This window comes from Argiope bruennichi, chromosome 9, assembly GCF_947563725.1.
Source record: "Argiope bruennichi chromosome 9, qqArgBrue1.1, whole genome shotgun sequence".
Classification (NCBI taxonomy): Eukaryota; Metazoa; Arthropoda; class Arachnida; order Araneae; family Araneidae; genus Argiope; species Argiope bruennichi.
Genome location: NC_079159.1, coordinates 57856433 through 57877999, shown reverse-complemented (window position 1 = coordinate 57877999; position 21567 = coordinate 57856433). Strand labels below are relative to the sequence as shown.

The following is a 21567-nucleotide window of genomic DNA, read 5'->3' as shown; positions in this document are numbered from 1 at the left end:
TCCATAAAACTATAAATAAAATAATGATTTAAATTTTGTTTTATTTTTAAAAAAATATTTTTATTTACATAATTTTGCTTACATTTTCTTATAATAACTTATATTTTAAATAAAATTTAAAAAAACTTAAAAATAATTTTGGATTTCTGCATTAAATAACAAAGTAGATATTATATTGACAGAAATAACTCTAAAAATATAAAAATAAATTTTCAAAACTACAACGTTGCAGACTTACAATTTAACGAAATAACATGCAAGTCTATGCTTCAATCAATTATTATTATTAAAAAAAAAAGTGGTTAGTATTGATAATATTTGGCTATAATTCACAATAACAGGATATTTTTTCTTCAACTAATAAACAATTTTTGCAATACTGTTTAATATGGACATTTTTTAAGCATACTCCGCATAAGAAAATTATATATGTTCTTTTATTAAAATCCTATTTACATAAGAATTTAGTACCATATAAAAGTCTAGAATATATCAATAATAATATAATAAATTGATGAAAGAAATTTGGTATATGTTATCAGTCTAATTATCCATTTTAAAATGCACATTAGAATTTTCATTAAAAGTAATCAAAAATAATAAATTACTTTAAAATAATAAAAAAAGTCATATTTTTTTAAACAATTTTTTAAAGAATATATTATTTTAAAGTAATAAACTTAAAAGGTATGATTGACAGTTTAAAGACTTATGAAAATTTTTCCTAAATATTAATCAGAGTAAAGAAATATAATTATCCAAGCAAACTAAAGCATATTTTGAATGATGGATTTCACTTACTTTTCTTATATGCTTTAAATATATTTCAAAGTGCTTGTAATTAATATCTGGCAAATATGTAGGAGGTAAACTAGCTGATTCCACAAAACTATCACCCCAGCTTTTGGTAAAAAGATCATATTCTCGCTTAGTCTTACGAGGATCATTAAGCACAGCAGGCAAATTTTGAGAACTATTGTAAATTGTCCATTGATATTTATCTTCTACAACATTTGGTTGGGTATTGTTTTCAGCAGCAGTAAAAATATGAGCATATTTTTGACGAAGATTTTCCACAAACTTCTCCTCTTGAGAGTTATCATCATCGACTATAATACATAAAACAGATTTTTAATAAAAAAATAAACCATTCATTAACAACCAAAAGGTTTAATGTATACAATGTATGTTGGCAATAATAAAATGAATTAGAATTTATAAATCATAACTCAATATCAACTTTCTAAGCATATTTAGTTTTCTACACAACACCAGGGATCAAAGTCTTCAATATGTTTTTAGTTATTAGTACCTCTCCTTTTCAATTTCAGCAATTATTCCAGTAGGAAATTACTCTCTACATATCTCATACAGCTTATAAAATAAAGTTACTACTGTCAGATCATTTAGTTATTTGGAGATGAATTTTATATTTGGCTTCCTAAATTTACCTGAAAGCTATATTTAAAAATTTCTCTATAGAAATATATTTTATAACAATAAAAATGGTTTAAGAATACAGATAGTTTTAATTAGAACATTAGAATGGTATAAATAGCTTCTAAATTTTGTTTTCATTTATATCAGGGAACAATTATTAAATATTATTTCTTTAGTGGTTTTGTTACATATTGGAGTCTACATCTGCAAATTGACAAAATTAGTACCTGCACAAATGTACCTTTTTCAATATACCTGCACAAAACAGAAGGACAATATGAACAGAAGGATACAATATGAATACATGTTAGCATATTCTTTCAAAATTATTCAATTAGAAGAATACAAATATTAATGCATTGCTTATTTAACTTACAAATATATTTCCTGATTTTACAAAATGATAAACTGGTACTTAAAAACAGGAAAAAAGGTATGCAGTTAAGAAGTTTCAAATGTAAAAAGAGATGGGTATTGTGATTGTTGATAATGATGAGTATTATAATACGATACTTTTGTAAAACTATAATTTAAAAACATTATTTCAAATAATAATTCGACTTTCAACAAAATGAGTATTTGAACTTTTAAAACAATACACTTTAATTTAATGCAAGATGCAGTGACATGGTATTTTAACATATGATTTCATAGGATTTTCTTCAATGAAAAAAGCCTGATATAGAATGAAAGATTTTTTTTCACCATCTGTGTATCAACAATGTAGCATTAGAGAATTTTAACAATTTGCTAGTAGCGAATTAACACAATTAGATTTTAGCTATGATTAACGAGACATCTTTGGTGATTAATTGCTGTTTATAATAAACATATTTTTATAGCTTTTTTAGTGTTAATTTCTGTTATGCAGTGAATGTACCAGTGAAGATTTTAGTGAGAACAAATGCATAAAAACGGTTACAGCATGATTGTCATTTATTTATATTTGTATGTGTGAATTTTACAATATTCCACTATATTAACAGAATAAATTTTTATTAGGAATCAATATTAAAGAAAGGAAAACAATTTTAAAAAATAAAATAATATTTTCCTACGTAGACTGCAAATAGTAGTTGAATTTTTTTAAACCACAATAAGACAGAAAAGTATTTCAAACTGGGTATGTATACAATAACACAATTTTAAGACACAGCAAAATGTAAAGCAGAGCTTATTTTTTCCAATTATTTTACACTATATGATTGGTTCATAAATATTATTTTCCTATAAATTTAAAAATGATGGATGCATATGAAATGTAAACAAACCAGTAAATGTCAGCACATGATGTTTCACGACGTGGAATTCGTAATCTTGGTCATTTACGCCTTCCAGTGGTAATGATCCACATATATTATTTTTACCATAACAGCAGACATATGATCCCCCTTCTTTTTTACAATGATTTTGTCGTAAATGCAATCTGAATTCTTGTGCAGTTTTAAAAGTTGTTTCCGCACAAAGGTTACAACGCTTCCATGCTGCTACAGAAGATCTTGATTCCGAAGTCATATTTAAGAGAACAGTTTTCTAAAAAATTCCAGCCACCCATTCCTATTTACAACATGCATTATCAAAGTAACAACAAATTTGAACACATAGCAAATAATAAAAATTAATTTAAAGAGCGCATAACAACATTTTTATATCACACAGCTTGCAGTATCGAACAGCTGACAACGATACCGAAACTTTATGGCTTAGTCATAATATCAATAAAAAGAAAATTAATTATTAATAATTATATCAGCTGTGAAAATAATTTTTAGTAAAAATATAATGTATATCAATTAAAAAGACCAAATATCTGTGCATATTAATAATTTTAAGAATATAAAGCTATTTTAAATTTGGGGAAATATATGGCGCACAGTAACCACGTATGTCAACTATAATAAAAAGAAATTAAAAAAAAAAAAAAAAAAAAAAACCTTAAGACATTGATGTTAAATAGCCCTATATTTTGTTAACTCTATGATCAAAGTTATCATTAATTATGTTAAATTGCCATCATCATTAATTATGTAGATTCGCAATTCTTTAGAAGAGAATGAGGATTTTTTTTTTATATACTGAAATTTAAAATGCATCCCAAAAATTTACAACAAAAACAGAAATATCGAAAGTAAAAGAAATTTTAAGCGAACTCAATGATTTATTATTATTATTATTTAAAGCGATATCCAATCATAGTACTCACCGGAAATTTTATAATTTTTGAAGTATTACTCTTTATCAATGCGATTAGCAGACGATACGAATTCTAAAAATACAGTGCAATAAATGAATAAAATCATGTTATGTCCGTTTCGTAGCAATCTAGCCAACATTAAACGTGTTTCCTATTTTTTTCTTTTTTTTTTTTAAATCAGCACTGTTAATAAATTTGGAAATACATAATTGAATAAGTAAGCGTTCTTAACACATTTGTTTCCCAATGACTAATTCTTCTGAAACCCAAGAAGGTATGTTTCCTTTAGATAAAAAAAATTTCTTACTTCTTCTTTAGCAAAATGAAAGATCAATAAATATTTACATTTTTTTTAGCTATACTAATTGGAAACATTATTTTCTAAATTAATTCCTTTATTTTATTTATTTACTTTAATTGAAATAATATACAGTTGAAAGGTAGGATGTATCTGCAGAAGAATAAATAAAGTTATCCAAATGTCACTTTCTTTTCAATTTGCCAAGGTAATTTCTTTACTATAATATACTGCATATTAGCTGCCTTCGATGATCAGCTGATTCATCTATCATATTAATTCGCAATAATAATTGAGTTAAATGAAGAAAAGTGTCAACAAAGTGTTTTGAAGTTTTATATTCTATACATTAACATGCAGCTATGTTAAACATCATAAAAAAATTTCCAGCAATCATAGTTGAAAAATACACACAAATATTAATTTAAAACTTTGTAAAATTTTCCTTACGCTTTCATTTTTAGTTTTTCATTCAATTTAAATTTTCATTATTATTACTTAAAATACATTAGGAGTAATCATGCATTATTTTGTTATTTCGTTTTATGGAAATATATTTATAGATACATATTTATACCGAGCTTTCTTGAAATTTTGTATTTATTGGTCGAAAGATGACTTTTAATTATTTGAGATCTTAATAGCATAAAATACTGAACGAAGTCTTTTTTTAGGATATTGTTTCTTATTCCGAATACAGTACAATATCGTGGTGACAACACAACGACATTATAGAGCATACTGTATTAGTAAAAATCTACAATAGGTAAAGCAGGCAATTTCAGTGTATAAAAAGAAATTTTTATTTTAAATTTTCGATTACTTGCTAGAATATAAAGACAACAAAGAATTTAAAGAAAAGAACAATAAAAAAAAAGAAAAAAAAGATCTCGCTATTTCAATAAAAAGTCGTTTATAAAGATAACAAAGAATTTAAATAAATATGAAGACAACAAGGAATTTATATAAAAAAACCCCAGCGGGAGTGATCTTTCCAAAACTTCCCCGCGTACTCCCTAATAAATTTGTCCGGCCATTGAACACCTTACATGGCACTGGCATACAATATTATGAAATATTAACTTCTAATGCGAATTCTGCATTCTTAAGAATCTATCGTGTGATCCTTGCCAAGTTATTTGGTTATTTGGCTATTACTTCCTAGAATACGTTAATAATATCCAAAAATCGAATTTATGTTTTAGACATGCTTTTCTCAACCGACTGAAACAAAAATTTGATGCAAATCTGTAGACGTATTATTTGGCGCATTTGTAGTCACAAATTCTCATACCATATTTGATAGATTTAAGTCATTGCTTTTTTGAATTATAGACTTTACTTATTTGTGAAAGTGTAGACAGATAGACAAACAACCCGTAGTAGGACTTGGCACAAACTTCGATAGTTGCCTACACCATAGATATTAAATTTGTGTACCGAATCTTATCTAACTAGCTCTCTTTGTTATGTAGATGTTGACTTATATTCGTTCAGTCGGACAGTCCTCTGAACAGATTTTACAAAGAAATTCGCAGAAATCTGCAAATTCGGTGCAAAGATCATGTACCAAATTTCACCTGTCTATCTCACATCGTTTCTGAGTTATCTTTGTCGCAGACAGATAGACGGAAATTTTGCTAAAATGTGTTTTTGGAACTCAGGGTGGTTTAAAACGTGAAGATTCGTTAAAATCTCACGTTCGAATTTTTGGACGATTACTATACTTTCCCTATACTGCGTATACGAGAAAATAAAAAAAGGGAACGATACCTGGCTATTTTAATAAAAAGTCTTTTATAAATTTCTTACTCTTCAGAGCTCTTTTACATATATTGTACAACACTACTTGTTTTTAGTGCTATTTTATTGACAGAAAAACATTAATTTTAAACATATAATATGATAGCAGAAATAACCTTCTTTCGACGATCTTTGCTAATTTGAAAATTTGTCATTCGTTAATATTATACTTTACATCAGTTGTTTTGAATTAAATCTACACAAGAAGTAATTTGATATGCAAAAATATTAAAACAAATAAATTTCTGATTGTCAAAGAATAAATTACAAATGATCGTTATAAATAAATTCAATTATAAAAAGAATAATGCTTTAAATGAATACTTCTTACCGCGCAACAGAAACAGTTGAAACGGATTTGAATTTCAAATAAAATTAGCAAGCGAAAAATATAATTTATGGGGTGGTGCGAATAGTGTGTAGTTAATACAGCTCGAAAGTGATCAAAAATGTTTTAGGAAAATAAATTTAAAAGAAATTCCAAATCATATATAAAAGTAAATAAAATAAAGCTATTTAATGAAATATTTTTTTTTTCTAATTTCCTTTTCTTTTATGGTATTATTTTATATTTGTTTGTTGAGCAGTGATATATTTCGTAGAGCAATTAATTAATTTTCGATAGAATATTTTAATATTAAAAATTATGAGGCAGGATTAAAAATCGAGCTAAACAAATTAAAAAAAAAAAACAACAGTCGGTATCGGAGAAAAAAAGATCATGGTATTCAAACATAACTGCCTATATTTTTAAATGTGTCAGAATTTTTTTTAGTTGAAAATCATTGCAGAAATTATTCAAACTAAATTGAAAAAAAATATTAGTATTTTACTTAATTTAATTAAATAATATCTAAGGATAAATATCGAAAAAAATTTCCAAAGCATGTTAACAAAATCCAAGGAATATTAAATATCTTTCACCATCTTCAACTTTCCAAATATTATTTTCTTTTAACCCTCCTCCCACCAAACTCGTTTTTTAGTTTTACTAGGGAAAGTTCCTTGTAGGTCTCTGAAAAACTGAGTTATTTTCCTTATTGCTGTGTATTTCCTAGACTGTGGTTTTGCAATACGTTCTAAGATGTAGAAAAGTTTTCTTGTTAGCTTTTAAAAAGTAATGGCAAGAGTGTTCTAATTTTTTTAAAAAATACTCTAAGAAGATTAGGCAGAAAACAATAAATTTCTACTTAATTTCGAATCCAATAAAATATAATTAAAATTTCGAAAAAATAGTCACAATTTTCACATTTTTATTCTTTACTCACATATGACAAATGTAATGATTCCACATTTACAGTCATTATAGTAAAGTGCGAACACATGAAGAGATATTGGTTCTTAATATCATAATTACAATTTTTTTTTACTGGCCGCGTTATTTACCTAGCCTTACACTTGTTCTGTTAATTATATGCTCTAAGCACTTTTGGTGACCACTGGAATTAAATTAATGGAAAAATTCCGATTAAATCTTTTATATGCAATTTGATCATAAAGCCGTACTCAACAAAATATTTCAAACACATTTTGGAAGATATGCAACTCGCACTATTTAAAAGCCTTACAGAGTCTTGTTTGATGAGCTAAACGCCTTCCTAAATTTCTATCATTTCACTTAAATTATGAACTTTTATTTGAAATAGAAAACGATTAAATTTCAACTAATAATCCGCTAAATTTCTATTGAAGATAAAGATGTTCATAAAAAGTGTATATAAAATAGAAAGTATTATCATTCAGTAATGAAGTTTTTCTAGGTACAGCAGAATATATCTTATAATTTATGTAATATCTCAGAAGATTGTTCCATAAATATTTCTTCAATTCAGCTAAAAAAATTCAATGTACCACAATAAGAAAGCTATTTTTAAGATGAAAGAAGGATAATATATTTTTATACACTCAGTTTTATTACAGAAAAGAGAAATATTATTTTAAATTGTATATTCTAACCATTGCTTGGTTATAAATTTAAAGCAAAATCATAAAAACGATAAAATTTCGAAAAAAAATTAAGAAAAAACGGGTTTTAATACGGAAAAATAACTGAAATCTTTTCATTTTAACCATCAACAATGGAAAAAAACATCTATGATGAAATATTTGTTGCAACAAGGAAAAAAACAGACATTGAAATATATTGTTATAAAATTTAAAATATATACATATTTTTAAAATATGAATTAAAATAAAAAAAAAATTGTACGGCAATCAAACTGGTAATACAGAAAAAATAATTTTTTGGATTTTAAGAATGGTGGATATTGTATTATTTCTGCGTGTTATATTTTCATATAATATATAAAATTATTATAAAAAAATTCAAAATTCCGTTTAATTCTTAGTTAAATAAATAAAAAAAATCGCTGCAATGTGCACATTTCTACCCGAAAGTTAGAGATTTTTTGGCTCAAATAAACGTTTTTCAAGCTTTCTTTTTTCAACTAAAAGAAGGTTTTTTCCATTTATTTTTCATCTTTCGGTTAAGCACCACAATGATATATTGACTGTAAAAATAATCTACATACCCAAATAACTAACGTAATGCGAAAAACGTAAGCATATAAATCATAATGTCTGATTTTTTTTTTGAAAAAGTGGTATGTAAATTTTTTCCCCTGTTTGATATGAGAAGTGATTTTAGTTTTAATTTAGCTTACATTATCATTTTTCAAAAGTGATAAGTTTACATTGTTGTTATTAGCCGTCTTTGGAGCAGCTGATTCGCCTTGATTATTGGTTGTTGAAACTTTCAATGAAATATTTTGTGTAACTTGGTCTTAATTACTTATGCAGCAAAATATTTTTAAACTTAAAATTTTGATGAATACAAAATCCTTACCATTTTAAAAATTGTTCTGTACTATTATTCTGTTTAATGTACTATGCATCTCCTTAAATTTCTATCAGCATCTTTATACATCCAATTGTACCACAGGAATCAACATTTAAAACTGTTAGTATTTAGCAATTTTTCATCATTGCTTGATTCTGAAATTAAATCTGAATTTCAAGTAAAAAAAATTTTTAAAAATTATAAAAACCATGATTTTTACTGAAAGTTACTTAATAGTAAAAAATTAACCGAATACTCAAATCTTGACCATTAAGACTGGAAGAAAAAGCCAAACGAAATAGCGAAATATAAAAATAAGCAACAATAAAAATGATTCGAACATTTTGACGATTGCAATATTTTTTTCTTGATTTATACTTCATATAAGAGAAAGTAAAAAGAAGGGGGAAGGGGAACGTTTTATCTGAAATTTTTCGGCAAAAACAAATTTGCAATATTTTATTTTAAAATCAATCGAACTTTCAGATGAAATGGAAATTAAATTTCTGAGAAGATTAAATAGACCATTATATAGAATTTCACTATTTCATAGAATCCAATATTTAGATATGAATTTATTCTACGGGACGAATGTCTCGGTCTACTTTTTAGAAAATATATGCGACAAATTAAAAGAATGCTGAAATATAAAGCTGAAAAAGCCCTTACATATTTAAATTATAAAACAATACTAAACTAGAATCCACCCCCCCCCCTCCCAACTATCATTTCTTCAGAATGGTTTAAGTTATACGGCCAATGAAATATTAGATCGCAAGAGGAGTTACTTACATTTTACTTTTTATTTACAACATATCTTTTCCTTACAACAATAAAAAAAGAAGTAGCGAAAGCCATCCGTTTTAAACATTTCATTAAGTAAGAAATAGACAGGACGTTAGAGGAAATGTCTGATTTGTTACACAAATTATTTACCTAAAGATAATAAAAAAATCTTGAGAACAACAAATATATTTAATGTTATCAAATGGCGATCAACATCTTTGTATATTTCCTTTTCCCATAACAAGAAAAAAGTGACGAAGTATTGCGCTTTTTTTTTCTCCTTTTTTTTTTTTGCCGTTTATTATATTGATGAATCGGTCAAAAAATACTCTTCAAGTAGCGAACAGAATTATTGACTGCTTATTTACTAGATTCAGCAATTATTTTTTAATGAATTTTAGAAGAAAACACTTTCAAAACCAGAGAAAAAAAATTCAATGTATTTCTTTTCAGGAAAGTAATTAGTGCTTTACATCTTGAATTTTTACTTAAGAACTGGATTTTAAGTTGCATTTTTTTAAAAATCTAATTTAGTTACTTTTTTTCTGAGAGTCGATGGTCTTTGTTTATTTTTTCATTCTGTGGAGAAAAAAGATAATATTAAAGGAAAAAAAAAATAGAAAAGCTAATAAAATTATAAGACAGAAGAAGGGGAGTAGATGCAAATCGCTTCTGTCGGCGAACAGCGCATAAACGTATTGGACTGATTTATTTGGAGATCAAAAGAGATCCTTTCTTCCTTTGAATTTCAAAGCATTAGAATTGCAGTCATACTGATTCCAGCTTGGAGAGAGCGAAATTGCTACCTTAACCTGTTAACTGGGTAATTAACTTATACCGTTCGATTTACATTGAAATATTTCGTCATACCCATTTAACAGGTTAAATTTTCATTCCTTTACAGAAGCGGAATTTGGGGTCCCTGAGCAATATTTTTTATGAGATTCCTTTTTTTAATAAATTGGTTAATTTAGTTTCACATTTCAATATATTTTTAACTAAACAACATGTTAATGATTTATCTTATGTTAAATTGTGAGACTCATAATTATGGGACAATTACATTTATAAGCAATATTATTTAAGCAGGATTTCGGTGTATTTAAAATCTGTAATATTTAAGTGAGCGTAATGAAATAGATAAGAATTTGCCCAGTTTCACATGAAAATTTTTAATAATGCCTTTAGATTTTATAATAAACGAACTCTGTAAGTTAAAAATTATTTGGAAATTAGATTAATAATACATTTAAAAAAATTAGCTGCTGCGGTCCCCGGTCAGCCTAGCGACCCTAAACAACTGCTAATTTGTGTAATTGGAAATCCTCCTGTGCTTTCATCTTAAGTTAACATTCGTTCTTTCAGTTTCTTTCTCCCCTCTCATTGACAGATTATGAGTTTTGATTTCGTTTCAAAAAGCATAATCGGTTTTGGTTTCCAATTAAGGGGTTTCTGGGCAGAAAAACACGACTTAGATCATTATATGTTCTTTGTTAGTGGTCGTTCATCGATTAAAATACGTAGATAATTTTATATATGGTGAGATTCAAAACATTGCATTATTTTAATAAATATTTTCAACCAAATCGAAAATTATAATTATTTTTCTTTATATTTCTCAAAATTTTATTTTCATATTTTGATTTTTTCTTAATCTTATTAAAATTCTATCTATCAAACTTCAGATGGACAAAATTAGTTTGAAAGTATGCCGTTCAAGGGTTCTTGCCGAATTATTTTTTTAAAGAAAGGTATAAAAATCACAGAAGGGACTAAAAAGGTTTTGCATGTTCAAGATTCTGATTATCATCATTACGATTATGCAACTATTTTAATGAGAATAAATAATTAACAACTGAATCAGGGATTTTGGATTTAAATTTATTCTTATTTTATTATTAAATACATTTTAATGTTTAATAATTCAATGAATATAAAGTTATTCAGTAAGACTGACAAATATTAAAGATATATATATATATATATATATATATATATATATATATATATATATATATATATATATATATATTATTTTCAAATCAGTACGATTTAATTTTGCTTTTACCAAAATTTTGCCTTTATTTTTTATAATTTTATATAATTAAGACACATTAAAACTTTTCTTTTAGGAGCTAATGAAGAAAAGATGAACCTAAATGAGACAGAACAACTCTCTGAAGAAATAATTTCAGGTTCTGAAACATCCGATAGTGGAAATGAAAATACACTTTTATTCAATATTTGTGCCAAAGCCTGCACCACGGACGTTAATAGCCCAGAAATTCCTTTATTACATCCTATTCCCAAATCCAAGGAAACAAAAGAAACAGAAAACGGTATCAATAAAAATAAGCATTTACATTTCTTACATTCTGATACAGAAGAAGAAAACCCATGCACTGACTTACATTTTAATTTAAATAGTCGAATAAAAAAATTAAATTCATGTATTAAGAACGGCTTTTCTATAGATTCATCGGATTTGATTGATAGGAATCTAATTCAACGTTTAATTAATGACTTAAATCCAAGCTATGAAAATTTCCAGTCATATGAAAAAAGTAATGGTGAAAAAGATCTGAACGGTATGGGTATAAAGAATGATAATCTGGAGAACGAAACATTTAAAAATGAAAGTGAAATAAATGATTCAGATAAAAGTGTACATGATTTTGATGAAATAAATAAATCTTTAGACATTGATCCTGAAAGTGAAAAAATTGCAAGAGAATATTCACAACAACCTTTGTTTCAGAATTCATCTTTTATAGATGACACCTTTGACAGATCTCAACCTTTATTTTTAAGTTCCCCTTCTCAAGACGTATTAGATCCTACATTCAATATCACTTCAAATAAAATTCAGACACAAAATTCAACAGGTATTTTACATTCAAACTCACAAGAATTGTTTTCTACCAATGTCTCAACCCAAGAGAACAAGGAAAGAAATAGAGACATTCATTTCAATGAAAATATAGAGCATTCTAGTTCGAGAGTATTAAAAAATGGAATGTTTGAAAAAACTCATACCTCCAACAATTTTGAACACAATGATACGATTTATCTTAAAGAGTCAGATAATGAAATATTAATTGATAAAAATAATTCATTTTCTATGCAGAGGAAACAAGATGAGAATTCAGATAGCTCCAAGATTTCACCAGCATCAGATTCAATTTTGAAAGCAAATGATTCTAATGAAAAAATTCTTGAAAGTTCTGATGAAACTGATATTGAGAATTATCAAAATGAATTCACGCATGTACCATCTCCTACTGCTAAAATAAATGTAATAAAAGAGCAGAATACGCAACATAATTTCGATTATCAAGAAGAACTGCTTCTCATGGATCAAAGTGATGAATCTAACAAAATTCTCAACGATCATGATTCCAGCTCTCCATCTTTGCTAGCTCCTAAGGAAGATTACCGAAAAGAAGAAACCGAAAACAATGATATTGGAAATTGTAATTCAAAATCAGAATGTTGTTCCAATGCATTTGATTATGTAAAAAATATTAAAGTAATTGAAGGATCATTTAAGAAGATTAGCTTAACAGGTATTTATAATGAAAATAATATAAATACAGGCGAATTTTCAACAGTGTGCACAATTAAAGACACAACGTACTGTAATATTAATTCTGATTCCATCATTAATCGTGAGAAGGCTAACATCATACAAGATGAAAAAATGGCTAAGAGAATCTTTAAATTCAAATCAACCCGTTGTTCGAATAAATTTCAGGTTCCTTGGAAAAATGCTGACGCAGAAGAAATAATTTTTAATTGTGGTCAAAACCAAGAAAACCTCAACACAATGGAAAAGTCCATCAAAACTAGCAAACAGATGAAAGAGGATTTTCAAAATGGAGGAATAATGAACGAGGAAAAAGGAACTAAACAACAGATTAATTTCACAGACTTTAAAATTTGCACGAATAACATACACTCTGAAAACCAAGGAATAGAGAATCTAGAATTACAAAATGAATTATATACCGAAAATGTAGTTGAGATGCAAAGCAAAACAGAAAAGGATTTAACTGAGTTTCAGAAAGAAAAGATATCAGATGTTAATAGTAAACCAGAAAATGATTCATCGGCAGAAAACCAGGCTCAATATATTTCTAATAACCAGCAATCGAGCGAAGATAAAAATATGATTGCAGAAAATTCTGAGCTATTCGCAGTAGATGATAGGTATATTTCTGAAAGTAAAGTAAGTGAGAAAGAATCCACAGAGATTTCTGTAAAAGGGACAAGACAAACTGTAGAAATTGCAAAGGATTCTAATACATGTGCAGTAAAGATAAATATGCCTAGTACGGAGCCGAATTTCAATTTATCTCAGAGTAATAATCAGTTCCCAACTGAAGTAACGGCGACAATAAACTGTAACCAAGAAGAAAATCCGTATTTGAAATCTAGTGAATCTCTTACTACCAATAAATTACCGGGCCGTAAACGAAAGAGACGGACTTGTCACACTTCAGTTTGTGTAAACAATAATCATTCGATGATTTGCTCTAAAAGCGTGATTGAAACTTTAAAAAGTGATGAAAATTTAAGGATAAAGAAAAAATGTGAGCATTATTCAGACAATGATATCGAAATGTTGGATGAATTTGTTGAACCTAAAATTAAGAATAAACGACAAAAATTTTCAAAAAAGAGGGATGGAAGATATAGACAATTAGATTTTATATCTAATTCTTTAACAAAGAAAAAGTCCCGGGGAAAATGTCCTAAAGTTATTTATCGCCATAAGGAAAAAATATTAGCAGAGAATTTCGATACTTTTGAGAAAGAGAAACATCTGCTCGAAAAAATTGAAAGCAAGCTTCATCATATTACAAAAATAATGAAACACAAGCGATATTCTGAATCAAGGAAGCAAAAAGCTCTACTATTACTTAAGGAATTGAGTCCCATTTTGGAGAAAGCTGAAAATTTTTGCAATGAATTTCAAATGGATTCACAAAATTGCAATAATCTTTCTAATAGAGCCATCCTTTCTTCTAAATTAAAACAAGTACAGTTTCTATATTCAAATTTAATGAATGAAGCAAATAATTCTGTAAAAATAGGAAAAAGAAATTCTAATAATGTTTGCTCTTTAAAATATCTGGGAAAAACTTCCGCATCCGATGGCAAGAATATTTTCGTCTCTTTTGATGCTATGAAAAAGAGAAATAATGGCACAGATTTTCTGGATTCTTCAAGAAATATTAAAAACGCCGTTGAAGGTCTTACAAATTCAATTACTTCAATTGATTCAGTAAACCTTTCAATAGAAACTCAAAATTTTTGGAACTTTGCTGAGAATTCAAGATTTACTCTCGAAAAAAAGAATGGAAAAAAAATTGTAAGGGAGAGCGAAGATGAGAATGATTCAATACAAAAACATTCTGCAATTAAACTGAATTTCAATCAAAAAGTAGATGTACCCATTGAATCTGTGTCATTGCTTCAAGATAATATTTCGAATCAAAAATCAACCGCAACAGAAATTAATACTCTTATCAAAAATAATTCAGACGGTGAGTTTAATGAAGAAAGGGATATAGGAGTCGATGAAATTCAAGATTCTCTTGATGAAACTCAGAGTTTAGACGGTTTAGATAAAGACTTGGAAAAGATTCCAGTTGAGATAGAAAATGCACCAAAGCGGAATTATGATGAAAAAATGACTCAAAACACTTCAGTTATTTCAAATTATAACATTGATAAAGAATATGACTCTGTCTCATTGATTGAAACTTCCACAACAAAAAACGAAAACAAGGAGCAGAGAAAATGTCCAGCACTAGTCTCAAATCCTTTGAATGTCAGGAAGCAAAACATCATCGAAGATGAATTTCTTTTTCCTAAAAATTTCTTATCTCTTAAAGAAAAAACGGCTCGAAACAGTCCTTTGGTTCATGACACTGACGGTTCAAACCAAAAGTCAAAAATGATAGAAATTTATGAAACAAATGAAAGCAATTCTATGAAAAGTTTATTACAAAATTTTAACAATGAGACTTGTGAGGCTTCCAGAGATGTACAGGCCATTTCTTCAAATAGCAGAGAAATTCCAAATGTTGTAATTAATTGTAATGAAAGAAAAAATGCACAACTAAATAATACACTCAGAAAAGCTCCGCATTTTGAACCTACTATAGTTTACATAACTTCTACAGAAGAAAAAAACGATCCCATAAATAAGAAAACATATATCGCACCAAAGAATAATATGAATAGAAATTGTAAATCTGATGAATTTAAAAAATCCTGTAATATTGGAAAATCGGCTGATATAGAAAACCAATCTATTCATTCTTTAAACACAGTGAAAAAATTTGCCTCATCTGTAAATGGCGTCTCAAATGGCTCCTTTTCAAATAATCCTTTGTTGTCCTTTAAAGGCAATAGCAGAAATAAATACATTAATCATATGCCTAATAAAATGAATGATTGTAACATTGTACCAAACCATAAAACGCCAATACAAATTCCACAGCATCTAGAGACTTTAAAAGGAAATTCACATGAAACCGCAATTAATACAACGGATATGCTTTTATATGATTTTGATCATAACAATCTTACTCAAATTATTTCAAACATTAAAGACAATACCTGCAACTCTTATACTATTTCTAAGCCTAATATAATGAATAATTGTAATAGTAATTTAAATCATAGTACCCCTCTAAAAAGTTCACAGGATTTCCATATCTTAAATGGAAACAACCCGCATAAATATGCAATAACTACATCACAGCTATCGAATGGTGAAATAAGAAGCGATTTAAAAACCCAAAAAGCCATAAAACGAAAATCAAAAGTTCCATTAATCGAACTCATTCACCACAATTTGTTGGTACCAGGTGAAAATGTACTGAGCGTACATACACCGGAAAAGATAATATTTGGTTCCCTTGATAATAATGGTAAAATAATTTCAAATGGTAAAATTTATACATCTCCTTTTCAGTGGTGTTGCGACATTCCAAAATTTTGCAAATCTGCACAGAAGTGCAGCAAATCTAAGCCCTGCTATGACAGAATATATTATCAAGGTCGGACTTTATCATACCTCGCCGATATTTATCATCAAGGACTGGAAAATCGGAATGCATCCCAGGGGATAGAAAAATCATCAGTAACATTCAGTTCGAGCACAGGTCTTGAGGTCATTCAGAGGTTAACTGCACCCCAGAGAATTTTAGCCGCAAATACTGAAGCTCCTATATCCAGACCAAATGTTCTAAATCTGTTGAAAATGAAATTGCTGCTGATTGAAGACAACGAGGTTGGACCCATCTCCGAAACAGTTCAGTGGGACGACATTGACAAATGGGACTAGTGTTAAATTCAAGCTTATTTATCATATATTCCAGTATTAAATTAAAAAAAACTTTACAATATCTTTATTATGTGTTTCTTATCCAGGCTATAGAATTCAGTTTCGGCATATTCTTTATTTCCTCTAATTAAATTGGAATGTGTTCATTTAAAGAAAATTTAAAATTGTAGCAGCAAAAAAGTTTTAAAGAAAAAGTTTTAAAAAAATATATAAATTAAGTTTCAATGCAATAAGCTTTCAATTCATAAGAAGAGAGAGAGAGAGAGCGCTATCCTTTGCTTTTCTAATACTATAGTAAAATAATTAGTAAAATTTTTAAATCAGAAAAGAACAAATATACGAATAAACGTTTAAATGAAATATTTTTTATTGTTTCAATAATTCTTTTTTTTAATCTGAAGCGAAATATTCATTCTGAGCTTAAAAATTAGTGAAATGTACTTGGAATCAGCTAAATTAAACGGATTAAAAATTATTTCATTATTTTTATGTCATTCCGAAACCACAAAATGTTACAATAATTACAGCTCATCTCTCTGAAACTATTTTGAGTAATTACAAAATACTCGTATTCTTATCCAAGTTAAACTAACACATTTCCTGTTTACACTTAAGTTAGTTTATACATGTTAGTAACACATGTTAGTTTACACCTAAACTTGTTAAATGTGTACTTTATGTGTGTATTACACACATAAACAGGTAGGAAATCAACTCCAAAATGTTCTTAAAAAGTACATTATTCGGAAAATCAAACTTTTCTTTTAGCTCAGATTTAAAAAAAAAAAAAAAAAAAAGTGTCCAGCTCAAGTACATTATTTGGAAAATAAAACTTTTCGTTTAGCTCAGATTTAAAAAAAAAAATCAGTGTCCGATCTATTTATTTTTTTAAATAACTGATGATATTGAAAATCAAGTATATAGATTAATATGTAAAATTCTTAAAAATCAGGATTTTATGGATTTCGTAGGCAGTATTTATCCTGGAATACAAATTTCAAAAAGTGTGTTAGACAAACAACTTATTCTGGTGTTGAAGTCACCAAGTGATGAAAAAAGATTGTTTTTAATTGAATATATTAACTTTTAAGTTTCTGTTCTTACTTTCTATAACAGCTTTCAAAGCCTCTCTTTCCCAATGATTTTAAATTACAATTTATTGTGATGACATGTTTTTGAAATAAAATGTGAAAGAAACTTTTATTTGCTGAGTTTTATAACCTGAAAGCATTCGCAATGAGATTAATTTCAAAATGGAAAAAGATAATTATTTTGTAATTACATCGTGTTAAGTAGCAAATCGTCCAACAAAAATTGTTCAAAGCATTGGGCTCCAATGAATAAGAAATTAAACTTTAATCTGACTATAATAAAAGTAACTTATCACATATTCTTACATAGTGTTTAAGTTTTTACATAGTTTACAGGTATTTTATTTTAGTATTAACAGAATAAACGGCTTCTTATTTGGCTTGATCTGTTTGAAATTTTGATACTTACATATTAACGGCATGCCAGCAATTTGTTATCATAAAAGATTATCACTATACATTGCAAGCTAATATATTCTTTCATAATTAAAATTAGACTATGTCCGCCATTGGCAGATAGTTAATATATAAGAACCGAATTTTTTTTGTCGTTTCATCACATATTTTTATTATTTGTATCTTTTTTATCAGTACTCTCTTTATTAACTATTAATTATGGAGCAGGGAATCATTAACTCACAAAGGAGAAAATATATCTAAAATGAAGAGATGAAAATGAAGGAAACAGGAAAAGTTATTTATTTTCAAGTGTGTGTAATGTAATAATATAAGAAGTAATAGTTGAAAATTAAATAAAATATAACTTTATAAATAAAAGGAAAATGATCAAGCTAAAAGAACACTCATTTGTTTAAAAAATGGAGTATATAGGCAATATAAAAAAAAACTTGATGGTAAGGAAAATTCAAACTTTTGGGAGAAAAGAACTATTTTTTCTTTATAGTCATCGAAGTATACATACAGAAAGTATTGTAATCGTCAAGAAACTCAAATTCAGGATTCTGAACAAATTCCGCTTTTCAAATACTTTTTGAATCAGAAAAATATATTTTTGTTATTATATCCGTCTGCTTATCCGTTTCCGAACACGATAACTCAAAAAAAGTTTTGAGTTAAGAGGATAAAATGTGGTGTATGGTCTTAACACCAAATTTTTAGATTTATATAAAATTTTAAATGAAACCTATTGAGCGGAAATCTGTCTGACCATTGTCCGAAAGCGATCGATAATTATTAACGTAAAAAGCTAGATTAAAAGATTATATTAAAAGATTATTAGCTAAAGATTATATTCACTACATAGATTTAGCATCTACACTGTAGATTAGTATCTAATTTGGAACCAAATCTGGCAAGGAATTGACCTCTGCCTGCCCTTTTGATTGCATGTAAACGAAAAGCATTTAAAAATTTGACAACTTAGATAAATGAAATTTAATTCACAGTTTTAGCATCCAACGTGTAGATCTTCATCAACTTTTGAATTGAATCTGTCATTAAGTAGACCATTTGTCTGTCTGTACTTTCGTATGCATGTAAGCACGATAATTCAAAAATTCAATGATTTGCATAAATGAAATTTGGTATATAATCTTGTGACTACAATTGTAGTTCTGTGCCGGTTTCAATCGGTTTATAAAAAGCTTCCAAAATACGTATTTAGTTTTCTTTTATTTGTATTAACTACATGCCAGCTATTGATCGAAAAAAATCGCTTGTTAATTGGTTTTTTTCGTAATAATCATTCACTAATAGCATGCGATTTTCTGTATTACTGAAAAGCCTACAACTCTCAAGAAGAGGATTCTGAGTTAAAATAAAAATCTGAGACCTCCTGACGTTTACAGCTACAATTTTAGGCTAAATGAGGAGGATAATAGAAGATTGTAAATCAAATATATAATTTTTAAGATTGTAAATAAAAAAAGATTCGGGGAGCCCCTCCCTTCCCCCCGTTGGTTTCTTTATGTATCAACAGAGGTCAATTCACGTACTTTCGTAATCATGTGGCAAGAATAACAAAGAATTTTAGTTGTATTGCGACATAGTACAAAAATTAGCTAGTGTATAACATGCACTAGGTTCAAAAATTTATTTGGCTTGTTTTTGATATTTATCACATGAGCATACAATAGTTCAAATGCTATGCATGCTGCATCAATATAGAATCCTCTAATTATTTGTAGAGATGCCATCGGTATCGCGAGGTGCAACACGTCGTTGAAATGCGATATGTAGTTTGTATATTGGTTTGATATGTATATATATTAAAGCAAATACGGAAAAGCGAGAAGATAATATTCTCTTTCTCGGAGTAAAAGAAAAATCAATGCAAGTGTTTTAAAATTGGAATAAACTTCGTAAATACTTCATTTCTGTCATTCCACTTCTCCGTAATGTTGTTAATTTTTTTTACACAAACAGTTTAGAGCAATAAATTATTCATTGTTAAATATGCATACCATTTATTGCATAAAAAGTATCGTTTAGAAGAGAATATTTCTTTTAGTTACCTTATTTTAAGTTTTTGTATTGTCCATCGCATGCAAAACGGCTACGAATTTAACTGATACATTAAAAATTCATTATTAGAAATGTACTCACCCAAAATATTGCTCCTAAAAATATTTTCAGAAATAAAAATTAAAATTTATTAAGTTTTAACAGCATATTAAATTAAAAATTAATACACTTAAAAACCAGCTCTAAACATTTATGTAATTTCTTTAAACATATACACACATCTGTGACACTTTTTAATTTGGTGGTTTTTTTTTTAAATTATACATATGAACTTAATTTTTAATTTATTTTATTTTATAGTAAACTCTCATGACATGAAGACCTTATATTTTTAATGTTATGTAACTCAAAATGTATCATTTTAACAAATGCAGTATAAATACTTGAAGTAATTAAATATAGAAAGCTATATATCTATAAATTAAAAATTGAAAAATAAATAATATTCATCTAGCATCCTTTTGTTGATAAGTACAGCTAAAAAAATATAATTCAGATATCCACTCTTATTTCATTTGCAATCGATATAAATTTTTAAATATCATTTTTTTTTATATAATTAAGGACATTAATTTTCAAAATTAAGAATTAATAATTAAGTTCATTTCATAGTTAAAGACAATTTTAATTTTCATGATTTTTTTTACAACAAAAATAAAATTGTTGAGCTCTTATTAATAATTTTTTCCTATTTAGCTTTGTTTTCTTTTGGGAACATTAAATTAAGAAATAAATTTAAATTATCACAATAATCTATAATTAATTTAAATACACAAATACACACACAACTATTCTATAATTAGTTAAAGCACACAAATACAAACTGAAAAATGCGAAGAAAATTCTGATCTCCACTCATATTGCCAGATATGAAAAAAAGACATCTATTCTCCTTCTTATTGGATTTTATAGATGTTGCCAAGTGAACAAGATAAATTTAACCAAAAAAGAATGCAGACGATTTGAGAATGATCTACTTAAAAGAAAAGAGAGACTGTTTTAATTTCTGCAGTTAGTACTACTCAAATCATGAATTTTTCATTTCATCCTTGGTACAATATCAGCACGAAGGGAAATCATTCATTGGCTTTCCTCAAAAGTCCAAAATGTTTCAACGAGTGATCTCAGTGGTCAGCAGGTCACATCAATACTTCAGAAGTGTGTCACCTACTTCTGAATGATCGTGAGCATTCTTCTTTCTATCATCGTAGTTAAATAAAAAACAAATGATAGGTATAGGATAATGATATTGATCGGTATTCATTAGTTACT

The 21567-nt window shown here is 27.4% G+C and overlaps 2 protein-coding genes across 2 annotated transcripts in view; one reads left to right on the top strand and one right to left on the bottom strand.

Annotated features, from left to right (window-relative positions):
- The window catches only part of LOC129984429 (vacuolar protein sorting-associated protein 54-like), a 29333-nt gene extending 26225 nt beyond the window's left edge, over window positions 1–3108 (bottom strand). The window contains exons 1-2 of the mRNA XM_056094309.1: window positions 2712–3108; window positions 802–1109 (exon numbers count right to left, since the gene is read on the bottom strand). Of these exons, the coding sequence (XP_055950284.1) occupies window positions 802–1109; window positions 2712–2955 (552 nt within the window). The 5' untranslated portion in view covers window positions 2956–3108. The remainder of the gene's footprint in view (window positions 1–801; window positions 1110–2711) is intronic.
- A 772-nt stretch (window positions 3109–3880) lies between these two features.
- On the top strand, window positions 3881–16720 carry LOC129984957 (dentin sialophosphoprotein-like). The gene is made up of 4 exons (XM_056094897.1): window positions 3881–3908; window positions 11493–11699; window positions 11835–14401; window positions 16349–16720. Exons 1-4 carry the CDS (start codon window positions 3881–3883, stop codon window positions 16718–16720), a joined length of 3174 nt encoding a protein of 1057 aa, XP_055950872.1.
- The last annotated feature ends 4847 nt before the right edge of the window (window positions 16721–21567 follow it).